The sequence below is a fragment of the Rhipicephalus microplus genome, chromosome 2 (genome assembly GCF_043290135.1).
Source record: "Rhipicephalus microplus isolate Deutch F79 chromosome 2, USDA_Rmic, whole genome shotgun sequence".
Lineage (NCBI taxonomy): Eukaryota > Metazoa > Arthropoda > Arachnida > Ixodida > Ixodidae > Rhipicephalus > Rhipicephalus microplus.
In genome coordinates, this window is record NC_134701.1 from 227614048 (window position 1) to 227632192 (window position 18145).

Consider the following 18145-nt stretch of genomic DNA (forward strand, 5'->3'; position numbering starts at 1 on the left):
ACCACCGCGGCGGGGCACACACACACACACACACACACACACACACACACACACATATATATATATATATATATATATATATATATATATATATATATATACATATATATATATATATATATATATATATATATATATATATATATCGCACGATTCCGACAATAAATAAACCAGCTGGATAAGACCGTCTCTTTTCTGCAACTGCACTAATTGTGCTGCTGATATTTGCTTCTTTTTCTTGCTTTGTGTCAAAGTGCTGTTTATGCACCAGTGAAGGAAAGAACAAGCATAAAAATACAAACAGCTTATTAGGGTCAAATTTCCGTAACCTCTAAACGTGAGGAAAACAAAATAAAGTCCGCTTTTAGCAGTGGCCTTGCTTCTTAAGGGCCTATTATAAATTATCAAAAATGCGAAGGAGAAAATCGAGGTGGGAAGCGGTAAAAAAAAAGAGCCGAGAATTAGTCCGCTCATGTTTATTAAGGTCGTTGTACTGAACGTTAAGGTGACAGTTTAACATTTACATTTGTCCCACATTTGTATAATGACTCGAGGCAAGTACGAACACACGCAAAAGCTTAAGAAGAAAAAAATATAAACGGAGCTGGATTTGGGAGAGAAGGCAAGCCGTTGAGCGTTGCGATACCGATCTTCATCAGATGCGTCGCGCGCGTGTCCAGAGATAAAGAAAGCGCGGCTGGTGTGGCCAGCACGGGCGTGCCGTGCGTCTCGGTCAGATTTGACCACGGACCAAACAGAGCGTGAGGCCTTCTGCTCACCTGTCTGTCGCGCCGCAGGCATTGTGGGAGTTCAAACGAGTCTTACACGTTCATTTCTACATTTATACACGCGCTATCTCAGAACGGCCCGCGTACTCTCATTCGACGCTGCTTCAGATCGAGATAGACTCTTCGGCGCCTCAATTAATCTCTCGCGGCCTAATTGCTCCCAAGGAGACACAGCAATACCAAAGGCCGCCTTGCCTGCTTCTCACTCTCGCTACTCGCGTCCCAGCTCGTATGATTGAGAAAGGCCGCGCGGGATTTCTGTCCGGTCTCGCCATCGACTTCGCTTTTGTTTTGGATACGCCCGCAGGAGAAGCCGCCGGCGGGGTGGCGCGAACGCTTTAGTGGCTGCGGGCAGTGTTCCAAATTGGCTTCGGACTGTGGTCGCCCGCCGCTTATAAAGCCAAGCCGAGGAACAAGGATTGCTGGCTGGCTTGCGGCCGCCCGCAGGGCGCGAAATCTGCGATGCTTTTTTTTTTCTTTTTTGCAACCGCCGTATCTGCCAAACAGCCGCCCCTCACACTCGTTCCATTCGCGCGCATTTTGTGACTCGTGGAATGCGCTGCTTGGGAATGCGCTGCTTGGGAATCCGCTGCTTGGGAACGCCGCGCGGCATTACTGTACATAAATTGCCGCGCTCGCTTCGCTTGTGGCCTTGCAGTGGTCTCAGTGAGCCTAGCGCGAACGAGTGGCGCTTTTATCTGATTTTGTTTTGTTTCTTTCTTTTTCGGGAATGCCCAGCTGACACGCCGGACAAACGAATGCCCGTCGGCGCCCATGTATCCGCAGTGTATACTGGCCGCTGCGGGCGACGGCCGTATTCAGTCGCGGCCGCGCGCAATTAAGTGGCCCTATCAGGGCCGCGTAATGACGCACGAGAAAAAAATTTTCCATTGGACAGGAACGCCCGAATCATGGTAGAGTATTTTATCACTGTTTGATATACGAACGCTCAGATATCTTTGGATATCCCTGTTAAAACATCTTGACAAAATTAGCAAAAAGTAACTTAAAGTGTGGCAGCTTGGGCTAGATGGTATGGCATGACGATAGTTATAGCACGAGAACAGAACGATGACACAGACTGCTCGTCTCTTTCGTGTCCTTCTTGTCTCTGTGTCGTCGTTTTGTTCTCACGCTATAACTATCGAGCAAAAAGTGTCCCGAATTCGCGCATATATCTGTGAGAACGGCCTTGAAACGAATCATATGTGCTCATATTAGGAAACAGCGCGAGCACAGTGGACATGAAAGACAAACAGGAGTTTGTCTCGTGTGCCCGCGATGTTTCCTGATATAAAGCTGTGGCAACAGGCTAAATTTCCAGCTCTCTTGAAGCATAGATCAATACCTGTTACATCAGTAAGAAACAGTGCGCGTTGATGGACTCAGTGGGGCCGAAATTATTGGAAGTGCTCGACCGCGTCGTCTCTCATAGTCTGAATCGCATTGGGAACTTTGAACTCCATGAAGCAACCGATCAGTATTCATAATCTTGCGATAACTGTGAGGTGTACTCTGCAATTTGCCATCTTTAGATACGTGTACGGGCTGATAACATCTCCGCAAGTTGGCACTATAAAGTGATAGATATGCGTGACCCATTGCCAGCAAAACCCGAGCGAATGGTCGTGGTGTAAGTAGCTGCTGATGCATCACCTGTCGCCGCACCACATTTACTTCGCGTTTAAAAATACTCAACGAAAACGTTGAAACATCGACCTTCTATGTAAGGTGATTCTTTCTGTTTCCTCTCTTTTTTGAAACACTTCAAGTTAAATTGTTAGCTTGACCATAATGTTGGAGGCATGTTAAGGAATCTAATACCAGGGTCTTACACTGATTACAAAAATTAGAAATATTAAAACAAATTACGACACCTCTCGGGCCAAACGAACAACTGATTGTGAGGCATGTCGTATAGCGAGGAGCCACAGAGAAATTTTCGCAACCCGGAGTTCTTTAGCGTTCGCGTCAACCTAACTGGACGAGCGTTTTAGCATCGGAATGTTGTTGCCATGGCCGGGGCTGAACCCGGTACATCAACATTACAACGACGTGTAACTGCGGTGCTATTAAGACGATCTTTAGTAAAGTAGGGTTCATCCGTTGGGTTAATCTGTGCTTGGCTATCACTAAAAAGAATGCCAAGCGGTCAACAGCGTGACTACGTTATTGTAACAAGCTCCGTCGGTAACCGTAATGTTGTACATGAGAAGTGATGGTGATCAAAAGCACAGGCATTAAGTATCCGGTCGCTACAATGTAGCGGGCACAACGTGCATGACGACGTGGAAAATTAATCGTCTTATCAAGAAGCGGGGACTTCACTGCGCTGGCAAAACAGGCCATAGCAGTTGCAAATTGCACCGGCCAATGCAGTATCCCACTTTTCTTTTTCCGCAACACTGTGAGCGCTATAATAACGCACACTTTTTCCTTGCCCCCTTTGCACACACACACGCGCGAGCATGCATACACTCGCACACAACCCTTCCACATACAATTAAGCGGCGATGGAGTCGACCTGAGACAGGCCTAATGAAGACGAACGCCTGTTGCCGAGTCCTTGCTCATGCATGTGCGTGGAAATAGCTATGTGGGCTAAACGCGTAATTTTGGTGGCACACATTGCGGGCCTCCCCCAAACGCCTGGAGGGGGGGGGGGGTGTATTTGTGGCGCACGCGCGGCTATTTCCTCATGTCGGCTCCCCACAGACGCGCCCGGGGCCGCCGTAACCAGTTTATGTTTTCGCGGTTGCATCGTCGGGAGTACCACGTGCTGGTGTTTCGGCCGGCGTCTGGCTGCAGCGCGGCTCGGCCGCGCCCTTCGGCGCTGCCTGCACGAGAGGAACATCTGGGTCGACGACAACGGCGCGGTGGCGTTGGGAACCGCGAGGCTTGCGCACATGCATGGGCGTGGTGGGAAGCGTGCCATTCCCGTGCGCCCGTGACTTTGAACCGAACCGCTCGGTAGAGACAGAGAAAAGGGGTGCGAACCTAATTAGAAGCGCACCAGCGTCCCGCTTAGCCTTGGAGCGTGTCGCTCTCGAAAGCGCGCACGCGGATTTCCCGGGAAAGCAGGCCGCGAATGTGCGCAAGGAGAAGCGGCGGGTGCGTCCGTATGCGCGGGAAGAAGTGTGTGAAGCCGTAGCTGCTCGTGCGAAGTTAACTGGAAGTACTGCAGTGGCAAGCGACATAGTGGCTGTGGAGGGGGGAAGTTAAGGGTGTAGGAAAGTTGAGTCACAACCGCTCGATTTTTCACGAGCGGTCGTGGAAGAGGGAGAAACACCATATATGTGTGGCTGTCGGTTTGTTTGAAGCGACCGTTTTATCGAGGAATGGGCGACCCGCAGGGGCAGCCCACCATCATCACATGGGAGGAATGGGATGCTCTTCTTGCGTCGCAGGATCTGCACGCACAGCTTCGCTGCGTGATTCGGGATGCCAGTGCCTCGGCCTTGCGTGGTCTGCATACATACGCGCAATACGGTGGCCGTGCGGTGGTGGCCCAGGGTCAGTAAAAGACCTAAACTCACTCGCCCAATAATGTTTTTACTTTCTTCGAGGAAGGCCATTGGAAAACAATAAAACTGTATATCGAAGAGCGCCTGGGAGTATGCTATACATCGATATACGTCGCATAGTTCTGAACTCTGTAGTGCGGTGGTAGTGGTGGCGGTTAAAGAACTTCAATTACAAAAGAGAGGTGTAGGAGCTCTTTAGAGGTCCTTACAGACTAGTTGGAGTCTCTATCCCAGGACCCGACTGGTTGAGGCCGCCGTCCTGGCTCTGTGGACCAAGGCCTGCTGGGCCTGAAGGTCTTAGCAGCCGAGCAGGGTTTGGGCTTGGGAGCGCTGTTTTTCACTGGGTGCGCAGAATCGCGGCATAACAAGTGCTTGGGTCATAGCGAGTCTTCGCGTAAAATTAAAGCGAACTTCCGTATCGGTGTCCTTCGTGAACTGGTTATTATACGTTACGTTGCTTTGCTACAGGAGTATCCCCTCTTTCCAAGGTTCGCCTGGTTAGATGAGTAATGATGGTTTCGTGGCGTTAGGGTAATATGACAGCTTTGGTTTATGACTTAGCTCGCTGAGCCATTTCCAGCTGTTAAGCCAAGTCAAGCCAAGTGGAGAGGATGAAATACGACGCCTGCGCCGAACGGATTCGCTTCAGTTAATTTTTTCTGGATTCTTCAACGACTTTTTGTAATATACAGTTCAGTAAACTATTACTGTAAACGTCATGGCCGTCGTGTCGCACTCGTGTTGACTAAGTAAATAATTTTCGTTATTATTAAGAACGCGGTAGCTGCGACGAAGTATACCCTTCACCGTGTTCCGAATTACAGCTATTTCACTTTGCAGGCAGTAGTAACGGGGTCACTGCGGGGTTTGCTCTTTCAAATGTAATGGAGGTCAACGTTCAGTTAGTCATTATCTTCTCTCCCTTAACAATAATTACTTTAGTATTTATTCGTGCATGACGCAACTTAAGGTTGCAGAATGATCGTTCCCACGATTTCGTGGTATAGGGCTTCGCTTGTATAACTGAGCTTTTGTGCATATTCTATTTGATGATGTAGACGAGAGCCCTAAAGTAAGGAAAGTGGCCCACGCTTTTCCAACGTGCCTCTCGTCACGATATGCTGTCACGCTAGAGCTAATAGCGCTCGATCATAATATGAAACGAAGCGAAATTCGCTGACGTACGGAATCATTTGGGAGTCAAATCACATCTTTGACCTGCATAACAGCATACCTGCGTAGCTTTTTCCCGGGTTTGTTTGTTTTATAGAATATTCTTTTTTTTCCCAACAAGCGGAATCAGAAAGTGGGGTGGTGTTGAGCGACACAACCGATGTAGCCACGCTTTTTTCTCTTTCCCCCAATGCAATTGCACAGTCATTGGAAAATTCCTACTTTGCGACACTACTTATTGTGCGCAGCGTTACAATACTCAAGGGAGCATGCTAGCTCTCGGAAAGGTAAACCATCCACGCATCTGACCCTTCATTGCCGGCAGTGCGGCTGCACAGCTGAGTTTAACAAAAAACACTGTGTTGATGAGGCATATTGACCAGCGCACGCGTGGAATTGATGAAGCGTATGAAACCTCTGATCTCCCCTTTGAAACCTGTGCCGCCGTTCCGAACGGTTTGGCGCTACGTTGAGAGAGCTTAGCCTTTGAAGGAGCTAACCAGGAAAACTGAAGGCACTGCCCTCAATGCGCCACGTGGAAAAGCAGAAGACAGGTGTGTGAGCCAACCGTCAATTGCTCTTACAGATGCTGAGATATCGTATCTACAGCATACTTGATTACGTGCTTGGGAAGGGGGGGGGGGGAGGATCAAGGTTTTTAAGCTGTCATGTTTGCATATATATGACACGTTTCTTTCATTAAGCTTCCAGTTGTAAGACAGCGCTTGTGTCGTGCACTTTCTCGTGTTTTTTGTCCTTTTTGTGCGCGGATCGTGATAAGTTACAATACTCACGCACGTACGTCATCTAAAGGCATATGCACATTTGTGTTTGTTCTCGGCCAGATATGCCTGGCACTCAGTCTTCCCTCTCGAGAGTTCGCATTGGGACCTGCCCGCGCAATAGGCCGAAATTTTCGGAGCAATTGCCCACCCGCATGTGGTCAGCTGGCCGCGCAACCGCAAACACACGTGCGAGTAATCTGTAATTCTAATTAGCATTACGCCAATTTCAAGAGAAATTGGCACTTTGCCGCCCCACGGGCTTGCCCCTTTTCGCCCATTTGATTGTGCAATGTGCGTTGCTGGCACCGGAAGTCAATTCTCTGTGCAAAGCCACGCAGCTCTGCATGTATCTATGCATACAGGCATGTGATTTGGGCCGATGATGCTAGCGTTCCGACCTTCTTAAACGTGCGAATACGGAAGTGCTAATCGGTTAACGGTAAAGTGAGATTAGAAGCTGAAGTGCGTCCTACATGTGCTTGTATTTCTTTCCTTTTTTCATGAACCCTGGAAGTGAACTACATTGCAGCTCTTCGCGAGACTGTACAGGTTGGAGAGCATGCGTGTATGCTCATGGTGGAGGGAATCTCTTCGAACGTATTTTCTAACTGTTCCATTCAAATCATGTGCCCTTGGAGGAGGTACACTTACTGGTTGTGCGAGCTATAGCCAGAGGCCGTTTTCGCAAAGGTCCGCATGCACTTTTGAAGGTGCGAGTTTTGTACTGGTCACTCGGGTATATAGCGGCAGGCAATGAGGTTTTGCGAAATGACGGAGCACTCTTCTTGGTCGATGGCCAATCACGCGAGACTCTGTCTTACGAGCGAACTTTACGCTTCGCCTTTTACGCACCGCAGCCGCGAGCGGCTTGCCCAGTGGTTCTAATGAGAGCACGCGTATTGCAAGGCGTGCTCAGAAAATCGCATTTCGTGTTTTCGCAATAAATGCCTCCCCCTTTCCTTTCGTCTAGTTAGTCGTCTGTGCACTGCTGCCTTCGAAGGGAGTGGTCAGTGTGGTTCTCAAGGCCGTTTGAATGATATGCGCACGTGCGAGGTACCGGTCAGACAGGCGGCAGCAGCGACAGCCGTTGCCGTGGGCGGGACCGCATGGCGCGGAACTCGCGCACTGGCGTCTGACCATGCATACCGCACTCTAGTTATTGCATTGGCACCTGTGAATGATAGCCAACGAGGCCAATTATGAGCGCAGTATAAGGTGCACTATGAGAAAATAAAATGAAAGAAAATTGAACGAATCACATAACAGCATTGCGGTAGACCCCGTAATCCGAGCTCGAAATGGCTGAGTGGTTGCTCGTCACGGGTGCCTACCAATCGGGGCCGTGCGTTTGAATGTAAGTATGCATATTAATTAACCCCAAGGGGCACGGTCCCTCTTCGTCATTAGGGCGTTTTAGCAGTGCTAATTTCCACGTAGTACGAATACCGTGCCCTCATAGTCGGCACGCAAGCTTTAGTGCAGACCTGTTATGGTCGAGGTTTGCTGTGCGTCGCAATTAAAAAAATAATCATTATCATGAACCGGTGCATGCTATATCACCGTCCAAGCAGATGGTTAGCAAGAGAAGTTACAACTTGCGGCCCCTAATTAGTGTTTCGCGGCTCGTTTATTCCCTTGTTAATTTGTAGTGAGTCAATGTGGCGAGTGGTGGGATTTATCATATTTCTGTGTCACAAGTGTGTTACAAGAGTTCTTTAAAGCAGATCTGTTATTGTTAGGGTTTACGTACGGGCACAAAGAGAAAGGAATAGAAAGACATAGACTAAAAATAAGATTAAAAAGAGAGCAAGCTATGGCCTTGTACAGTATAGTATATAGTATAGCAAAAGGTGGAAAAGAGACGGGTATAACCTAGCCAAGTCAGAAAGAGCTATGTGTCTACCACCTCTGCTGTGACCCAGCCTTGCGCGGTTTATAGTAAAAGTTGTGACGGTAATAAAGACGATAGTGTTTCTTGGATACCTTCGAAGCAAAAATTTCGGTCTGTCTGCCTGTCTATGCATTTGTCTGTTTGTCCACTCTTAACGGCGCCGAGTACTTGAAACGGCTGACCCCATCCGCAGCGCCCACCAATGTTGCTCAAGGTTTAGCGTTCACACTTGTGAAATTGCGAATTGAAAAGCAATTATTACGCATGTCTGGGGCCCCATAACAACACGTATATATTCTACATGTACGTCTTTTGCTAGAAAAGGCATGCATGAATAATTTTAAGAGCCATAGCGCTTATCACGCTGCGCTGATCATGCAACGCTTGCCCGAAACGGCAAGTGTTTGCAAGGCTTTGCTAAGACGAGACGGTGGTGGCACCTACCCGTCGCCTTGCGTTCTACACTTTATCACCTCTGAGACGGGTGCGCACACCCATCTCAGAGCCACGCGCTTCGTTTTCCAAGAAAACTGCCAGATGGCGCTCATGTCTCACGTGTGACGTGATTTGATGCGCTTGTTTGCTTCCGCTGCACACTTGAGACACTCTAGCGCAGCGCCTCCAGAATACTATTCAGCGATTTTCTTGCGCAGAACATCAAATAAATGTTTTGTTCACTCTCTCCACACGCAAGACTACCGTCTTTCGACGACATTTGCAGATTAACATGCCGATACGGGGCCAATTTTTTACGTACTCAGTGTACGGTAAACGGGCACTGCTAAAACACTTGGCCTTCGAAATATTTAGACGCATACTACTCCTTGGGGATGACCGTGTGCGGCAACGTGTCAGGCTATCGAGGACGCATCATGTCTGAAGTGTGTCCGCTTGTGACAGAGTGATCATGCCTTGCGTGATTAGGCGTAGGGAAATGAACACGTAGCCAGGCGGAAATTTTCTTAAAAATCCACGTTTTAGAGGCGAAGCTTTTTATGGTCTAGGGCAGTCCGGCGTCTCTCCGGCGTACTCAGCACAGCATATCCACAGACAGACAGACAGACAGACAGACAGACAGACAGACGGACGGACAGACGGACGGACGGACGCTTCGCCTTACTCATCATCATTCACTTCCTGAATATGCTGTGATTTTTTTTTTCGCCATTCTTGCGCGCCGGTCGCTGCCTCGTCAGGCTGCTCACTTGCCTGAAATAAACCTCGATCTACGATATTTTTGCGGCGCCCTCAACGTCATTCCATTTGTCAGAGCTTTTCAGAAAAAAAAAAACTTGAAATTTGAACGGCACTTCGTCACTTGAAAAGCGTCGGACTGCTTTCACGTTCCGTGGACTACTGTCATATGCACACATCATTATTCCCTCTCAGACCACACACACACTATAGAACAATAAGGAAAAGTATACAGGTCTTCTTCTTTCGTTACTTTTCTGAAGTTTAAGGGAAACGAAACGTGGCTATGTTGTTTTCCCAGTTCCATCAAGTATTTCGTATTCTCGTTCCTTTCGTGTACGTATTGCGTTTTTAGTTCGTATATTGTTCCTCGTTGCCGCGAATACTGGGTCAATGGTGCGTTCGGACAAACCGCTAAGCGCAGCTGCTTCGGAGCGATCCGTTTTGCGGGGAAAAGTCAACTTGCAATGGGAGAAAGTGACGTCAAAAGCGCAAAGAAAGAGAAGGAAAAATAAAACAAAGAAAAGGAATAATTTTCGAAAGGGTACCAACTGTAGTACACTATAATCCACGCAGCTCTCTTCCGAAAATCTCCATGGGCGAGAGTTACTCTAAGCCATGCCTTCACGCGTCGCCGATTGCAGTTTTTAACGGACGCAGGACTACGGTGTAGATACTTTGCGTGTAGCCGGCTTACCGGCCATTTGTAGCTGTTTCTTTCTTTATTATTTTTTTTGCCACAGAACGTGAAACGGTATTCTAAATACCCGTTCGCCACGCTACAGTCGACCGACCTGCTCTCTAATGCGCAAAAATTGACAAAAACAAAGACTACGTACGAGTGGAGAAGGAGTTAACGGAAAACGTACAAACGAATGTCGCAAAAAACAAAGAAAAGAAACACGCACAGCTTCCCTCCCGGAAAGCATGGATAACGAGGTAAGCGATGGAGAGATAAAGGGTGTGGCCTGCCCTGCGTGCAGGGATACAGCGAGTAAGATAAAAAAAGAACGACATGCGAATGCAAACAGCCTCATTTTTTTCTTTTGTTTCTGCATTGGTGTCGTTCTCTTTGCGGCGTAAGATATCGGACTTGCACTCACGCATGTGCTTGCCTCCATGTGCTCGACATTTACAGCTTGCATATGTACGTATAACAAACGCGTGCTAATGGCGAATGATGTATCTCTCTATGCTCATTCGATAGTGGGCCGGCCCCTCGTAAAAGTGAGTGCGCCCGCACGCTGCGTTTTGTTTGACCAATAAAGAATAACCGGGGGTCAGTTCCTGCACGCCTCTACTAAGGCGGCACACGTGATCTGCTCAAGGAAACAAGGCGACGATATACGAAGACAGTTCTGTGGTCAGGCCTCGTTTAAGCGCACGGCACTCGCCGATCCCTGCAGGCAGAAGGACGACTTGGTAACAAACTCGTACCTATGCGCATTTGACGGCGACTTTAAGGAGCTTGGTATGACCTGTATTTCTTTTCAGCCGGCCATTATTTCAATCTAAGGCGGTCATGGCCGTATTTGCTGATAGTCTGTTTGGTTGGGTCTGCGTACACTTGGCGCCGAGTAGCTGAAAAGCAAAATTAGGAATAACGGTGGCCTTTGAGACGGGCTGCTTAGAAATGTCTGTGCATTGCTACATCGTGCAAGTATATGCTGGAGTGAAAGCTCAGCAGCGACTAATCAGGGCCGCTACAATGCAACGAGCGCCTTGGATTAACCATTCTTACTAGTTGGTAAGATATTCTCTAGTGCTCTCTCTATATTTTTTTGTCCTCGTTAGAGCTATAGCAAGAGGCCGTGCCGCCGGAAATACAGCGTTGGTGACGGTGGAATTCCCCGTGAACGAAAAATCCTAACGTATTCAACGAATAGAAACCAGGGCTCGCACTGGAACTGAGCTGAAGCTTCGTGCCTGGCAGTCAAATATTCTACCACGGAACTCTGCCAGTGCTTGAAGCTGGCAGGGCTCAATAGTAGAACAAAAACAATGTACATGCGTCATGCCGGCCGCCGAGAAACGTGAACAGGTGTAATATCGCATGGCAAGAACGTAATGTCGTTCCAGGTGTCACACACGTCGGTTTCAAAACAAGCGGAGACGCAAGTAGAGCCGCCTATCCCTTAAAAAGAGCTCAGCCACATCACCAACACAAAGCGTGCCTATACGTTGGTGCGCGTGCTTGAAGACTATTAAACATTTCACTTATTCGCAAAATGGTGAATTATGGCTAAGGGCGCCCAACTGTTCTTGCGGTAGGCGCCCTACATAACGTTGCAACAGCCAGTGTCACGCACAAAGGCGTTGTTTTCTTAACGGTACGATCGAGGGGTACACAGTGAAGCCAAGTATGACAAGCGAAGTAGCAAGCTATGCGAGGGCCCGTTAACATTATCTTGTTCTACTTTGAAAGACGAAGCGCAGTTGTACGTATAAGCTTTCTAACGTGATCGCGTTAAACAGCTCGTTTCGCAGAAATGGCGGCCTCGGCGTCGTTAATTGTTAAAAAATCATCATATTGAAGGGACTGAAAAACGGATAAAGGTGCAAATGAAATAAATGATAAATTTCTTAGATTCGAGTGAGGATTGAACTCAGGCTGTGTGCGTGGCAAGCAGGTGTTGTAACACGGAGCCACGCTGTTGCTGAAAACTGCCTTGAAAAAAAAAATCTATATGAATGCCATGTAGCGGAAGGAGTCTCCTTCATACGTGTAATTGTGCCAGGTGTCAAAACATTTCAATTGTGCAGCGAGGGGGTGTTTTAAAGGCCCGCTCATTACAAAGGGGCTCAGACATTTTATCAGCATCAGCTGCTAAAGCACCAACAAAGTGAGCAGCTGCGTAGGTTCGCATGTTGCCTTACGGATGCGTAGTGAGCCGTTCGCTGATTCGCAAAAGCAAGAATTATGGCGCAATGTGCACTTGACAGCTGTACTTGCAGTAGGAATTCCATGGATAGCTTAAAAAAGCCAATGTCATGAGTACAGTCGTTCATTTCCTTCCGGCACAGTTAAAGGGGCCGGCACCGAGAATCAAGTCGGGCTCGAAGCGCACAGTGCCCTATTATGTTATCGTGTTCCCACTGTCCTCGCCTTTCGTTGGATCAAAAAGCAGTCAAAGCCGTCTTGCGCTTTTTTGAAGACGATGGGCCCATGTGAACACTTTTGTGTAGTGCCACCGCTGCATACGCGTCAGCCCGTTGAATGAAAATCCTTTTTTTCTCTCTTTCTTTTCTTTCCCCCTCTCTCATATTTATGCCCCTTCCCATTCCCCCAGCGTAGGGTAGCAAACCGGGCATGTACCCGGTCAACCTCCCTGCCTTCTCTCTTGTTATTCTTGTCCTTCCTCCTCTTACTCTTCAAGGCGAAGCTCAAGCGTCCTCCAAATTTTTACTATGGTTAGTGGTTCACACATATATAAACACATATGGTGATGTATATTCGGGCTAAATGGCTGACAAATTTCGTCAACCAGCCTTTGAAAAGCTTTGCCTTGTCTATCAGAAAACCTACTTCTGTCCGTATGCAATCTCGTTTGTCGGAAGGATGCAGTTGCTGTCAAATAAATTTTGACAACAGGACAATGCGACCAAGCAGAACTTTCGCGAGCGTAACTAACGCTGACGTGCTCTCAAAAGAATGTGGAGACGACCTCGACAAAAGCGCAGGGGCCAAGTCGGTCAAGCTAGACTTGAGTAAGTGCTTTGTCCAGCCTTAGCATTGGCCGAAATGTTCTACGAATAATTATAGCGCAACATGTTTTCATTAATTGAGGCTCAGATTCGTAGAAAAAGAAAACGACAAAAAGGTTAGCGAATACAAAACCACCAGTTATTTCACCGCCATTGAGTCAATCCAGCGGAGCACATGGCGTATCCGAGCGTAGTCCGAGTCCGCAATTCTCAGAACCCACTCTCGCGCTCGTTCGCGCATGACACGGGCATTTGTGAACGCAGCTCGATTGTGCCGCAGAGTTGTCCGTCTTTCTGCACGGGTACCTAACGTGAATGGCGATGCCGTTTTGCAGCTTCAGCGGGAGCTGGCACGTGTCAGAGCACCAGGATTTACAACCGTCTCGCGGCTATTCATAGGAGGGACAGATGAGTGACTGTGCGCTGCGGCATGTATAATACATACAGCTCAGTGTCGCTAACGTTCGAGTCGCAGGATACGTACGCGGCACGTGGTGCGGCAGAGGAAGCAAGCGAGCGAGCTGCCTTTAGAAGGAGAAAGCTGCGGACTACCCATTCCGACTATGTGGGTTACGCACGCACGGTCCGCTAGCGCGCGCACGCTGTACACCTCGCTGACGTCGACGGGTTTCGAGTTCGCGAGGCGAGTGACACGATTGTGCTCGCCTACGCGCGTGCACTCTACTGCCTTCGAATGTGCGATAGTTATCTCTTCATTCTAAAGTGTTCTTGACTGTCGCTTAGGTCCGTTTCGACGCGAACGGGCTGAGTGTATACGTACACAGTAAAGGATGAAGGAATGACCACGACTGAATTTCCTGTCGAAGACGATGCGATGTGGTGATCGATCTCCATCAGAACGAGTATGCTTTGCGGGAATCTTTTTTCTTTCTTCCTTTGTTTTTTTTTCTATTTATTTGCAGGTTACACTTGCCAATGCAAGGGAGTTATAGTGGTGTATGCAGACTAGAAATGGGCGTGGCGGGCTATGAGGAAACGGCCCAGATCATTAAGGGTTCAGTGTACGCTTGGTTGGGTAGCAAGTGCGACGACGTCTCTTGGCGTCCTTTCGTTTGCGTCGGCGGCGAAGAGAGGGATAACGTCACGAGAGTGGAATGCACTGCGAAGTGTTTAGTAAACCGAGTCACGCAGCTTGTCCGCGTGAGCTGATTGTCGAGGAATTCAGGCTGGGATTGCAGCTGAGAGGTTGAAACTAGCAAGGTGAGCCCTTAGTGTGGTGATCACCAGTGACTTCATACAATAATGTGTGATCAGAATTAGTGAACGCAAGTTGTTACTGAAGCCGACGTTTTGGCAAGTGGACTTGTCTTCTAGGAGTCTGCAACTGAGACGAGTCCGCTTGTCGAAACGTCGGAGCTCGAATCACAATATCTTCAAGCTTCCATCTTACCCTGTCACACGTTAATGGTGAGCGTTTGTCTGGTCGCTTCCTAGCACCCTAGAGCGCCTTAGCAGCGCGCATCACTTTCAATTGATGGGAATGGTATTCTCCAAACACGTTCGGATGTTTGTTCCGGAGAATGCGCTCCAGCTCATTGAGCTTAGAGGCACTTTGAAACGTCACAACATCAACGGGCTCCATCTCGCCACCCTTCTAGCCGCAATTATATTTGTTATGCAAGAATCCCCTTCTAAGTGGGCTATCTTCTGCGACTCCAAGGCGGCCCTTCAATGTAGGCGAAGTCTACGACGTGGGAACTACCATCAGGTCGTATCTCAAATCAATTAAATCTTTTATCGCTCCACTAACAAAGGACATGACACAATCTTTCAGTGGCTGCCTGGTCAGTGTGGGATTGGTGGTAACCACCTTGCCGACAACGCTGCCCGCTGTGCCCACGGCAGAGCGCCCACACTACTCACACCCCTGTCAAGGGTTGATGCCGCAAGAGAACTTCGTCGCATTGCGCATGATACCACACTTATGCATTGTAATCATCCACTAAACTCCACTCGACGCCCACAGAACCTTGCTTCATTACTCAAATTACAGCTTCCATCAAAGACTTCGCGACGGGACGCTACAATGCTGTGTCGGTTGTGGGTCAGCGTTTTCTTTACCGATTAATTAAGTTATCGCATTGGTATAACTGACGCTCCCAACTGTGATAACTGCCATTGTGTAGAAACTCTCGACCATGTCTTGTGCCATTGTCAAGAATTCGAAGAATATCTCCTGGTTCTCCACTGTGCCTTAAGGAGGCTGAATGATCGAGCCTTTACCCTGGAGAAGATCTTGGGAACGTGGCCTTCACGTACTTTAGCCCAGAAAGCCACACGAGCCCTTCTACGATTCTTGAGGGCAAGGTCACTGTGCGACCGCTTGTGAAACCTGTACTGTGTGTGTGTGGTGTGTGTGTTATGTGTAATGTATATCCCCTCTCTCCCCCTCTCTTTTTTTCTCCCGAATTCCGCTCTCCCCCGTGTAGGGTAGCAAACTGGACTTAGTCTAGTTAACCTCCCTACCTTTGTGATTTTATTCTCCTTCTTCTCTTCACTATCAACCTTAAAAGACACGAACTGAATCTGGCACAGTTTCGATTTCGCAGCATCTGTAGTTTCTGCTGGTGTGACATCTGCTGAGCCGTTACTGTGAAGGTAAACACAGCGTTTCGGAGCGTCGCGCACGCCCTTGCGACTTCACATATTTCTCTGGTGAGTGGCTGCACGTTCGTCTGGGCTACGCTTGTCCCGATTCCGATACAGAGTGGTCTCTTTAGCGTTGCAATCTGATGTCGCAGTATAGCAGGCGATTACTGGGTGCACGCTTCGGATGTAACCGAACAGTCGAATGGAGGACTGTGACTATCCCCGGTGCGTTATACCAGACCGAAGTGTTAACGACTGCCTTCGATTTGAGGACAATATTTGATTACTTCTTTCGAGTGTCCAGATTATTCTCTTATCGTGAGCGATGATACCTTAGTGTTCAAATGTAAGAAATGGAAGAAAAAAAATTAGAGCAACGTGTTACCCCGGCCCAAATCCTTAACCGGGACTTTGCGATACGTGTGCTTTGGTTTGCATATCTCTCGAAGCGCTTAGCGCCGTCTTCCGGTTCGTCTCGCCAAACTGAGGGGCCGGGCTTTGTATAATGCATTCACGCGCACCGCAGCGTTGTAAAGCTACGACGCCGTACGCGAGGCGCTTATTACTGCGAGCTTCCAAGCCAGAAGCCTGCGGCGATACAGAACGGGGCTAGTTAACGACGAAGAACCGCCGAGTTTTAACGGGTTGTCGTAAAAGGGCGCTGGTCCGGCGAGTAGCTCCATCGACGGAGCACCGCTCGGCGTTCAGATCGTGACGTGTGAAGGACTCGCTAGTTGTGAAGTGAGCGAATGATGAATGTGTCGAATTCGATCGACTCTATTGTTGCATTGTCGCGAGCGCGCACCACCTGGTGGGGATTACGGGGCTTGCATTGTGTTAGGCATCTATAATAGCCATATACAGCTCTTTAGGCCGGTCACCCGTTCTACAATTAGCGGTGTGGGGAACGGGTTTCGCTTGGCCTATAAAGTTTCACAAGTAAAATTAAAAAAAAAGGACTAAAGGGTTGCTTAACGTTGAGCGGGCAAGGACGATTGGAAATGTGAAAGCTGTGTGGTAAGGGGGAGCCGTTCGAAAGGAGAAGAGGGCAACGAACCTGCCCTTATCGCACTCTGCGTCAACCCGGTGTTGGTCGTTGGTGATAGTCATTTACCGTCTTCAAGTATTCCAGCGCAACTTCTGATAAGAGCAGCAGAGAGAAGTGCACATGGCGAGACGGGCACTCAGGGACGACAGAGTGAAAAGCGTGACAGGACGAACAGTGCCCATCGTGTCATGCACTTTTTTTTTGTCCTTGTGCGTTTTACAGCTTGCATTCTAGCATTAAAAAAAAAAAGCTGGAGAGATATATTGGGAATATCGCTTGTCGATAACAAAAATATCTATCTATCTATCTATCTATCTATCTATCTATCTATCTATCTATCTATCTATCTATCTATCTATCTATCTATCTATCTATCTATCTATCTATCTATCTATCTATCTATCTATCTATCTATCTATCTATCTATCTATCTATCTATCTATCTATCTATCTATCTATCTATCTATCTATCTATTTATCTATCTATCTATCTATCTATCTATCTATCTATCTATCTATCTATCTATCTATCTATCTATCTATCTATCTATCTATCTATCTATCTATCTATCTATCTATCTATCTATCTATCTATCTATCTATCTATCTATCTATCTATCTATCTATCTATCTATCTATCTATCTATCTATCTGTCTATCTATCTATCTATCTATCTATCTATCTATCTATCTATCTATCGTTTACTTATTTAATCATGTCTTAGCCCTATCTCTAGCATCTTCATATCTAGCTTTCGCCCGGAAATCACGTATTCTTTTTACACGTAAGTAAAGTGTTGTTCACTCACTCAGTGTGGGGGCGGCAAGCGTCAGATCGTGGTCCAACATCTGTCCCATGGAGACGAGCAGATTCCGCACCCGGCGGTCGTGCTCGCTCACGTCGTGGTGCACCAGGAAGCTCACCATACGCGCGTTGGGCAGCGGGCTGCCGTCCTTGGCCACACGGGGCTCGGCGACGCCTGCAACAACGATACAACAAATAAAATGAAATACGCCGCGTTCCGGGGTGTCCCGTCGACCTGCAGTGCAACTATGTACTTATTGTGCAAGAGACAAATAAACAGGAGCAAAAGAAAGGCAGGTAGGTTGATAATGCTGTACCTGATTTGCGATTCTACCTTTGGGAGGGGAGACAGGCAGGGGAGGAATAACAAAAATCATAAGTAAAGGAAGTGAAACTGGTGCGCGTGCCCGCATAGCAGCGTTAACCTCACAGACGGTCACAACCTATAGGTTACATCAGGAAGTTCTGTTCTAGTCTTAAACTCGAAATAAAACTCGGTAATTAGGTCGAGTTTTATCGTACAATTTATGGGCTCGAAAGAGGCGTTCATTGGCAGTGAAAATTAGTGAACCTGTTTCAATTATCGTAAGACGTCCCTGGAGCGTGGAACGCTATAGAAGTG

At 47.9% G+C, this 18145-nt stretch overlaps 1 protein-coding gene across 2 annotated transcripts in view; it reads right to left on the reverse strand.

The window, feature by feature from the left end:
• LOC119170332 (salivary peroxidase/catechol oxidase) overlaps nt 1–18145 on the reverse strand; it is a 174102-nt gene that overhangs the window by 23370 nt on the left and 132587 nt on the right. For both annotated transcript variants that reach the window (XM_037421471.2, XM_075876845.1), the window contains exon 5: nt 17528–17698. In XM_037421471.2, coding sequence (XP_037277368.2) covers nt 17528–17698 — 171 coding nt within the window. The remainder of the gene's footprint in view (nt 1–17527; nt 17699–18145) is intronic.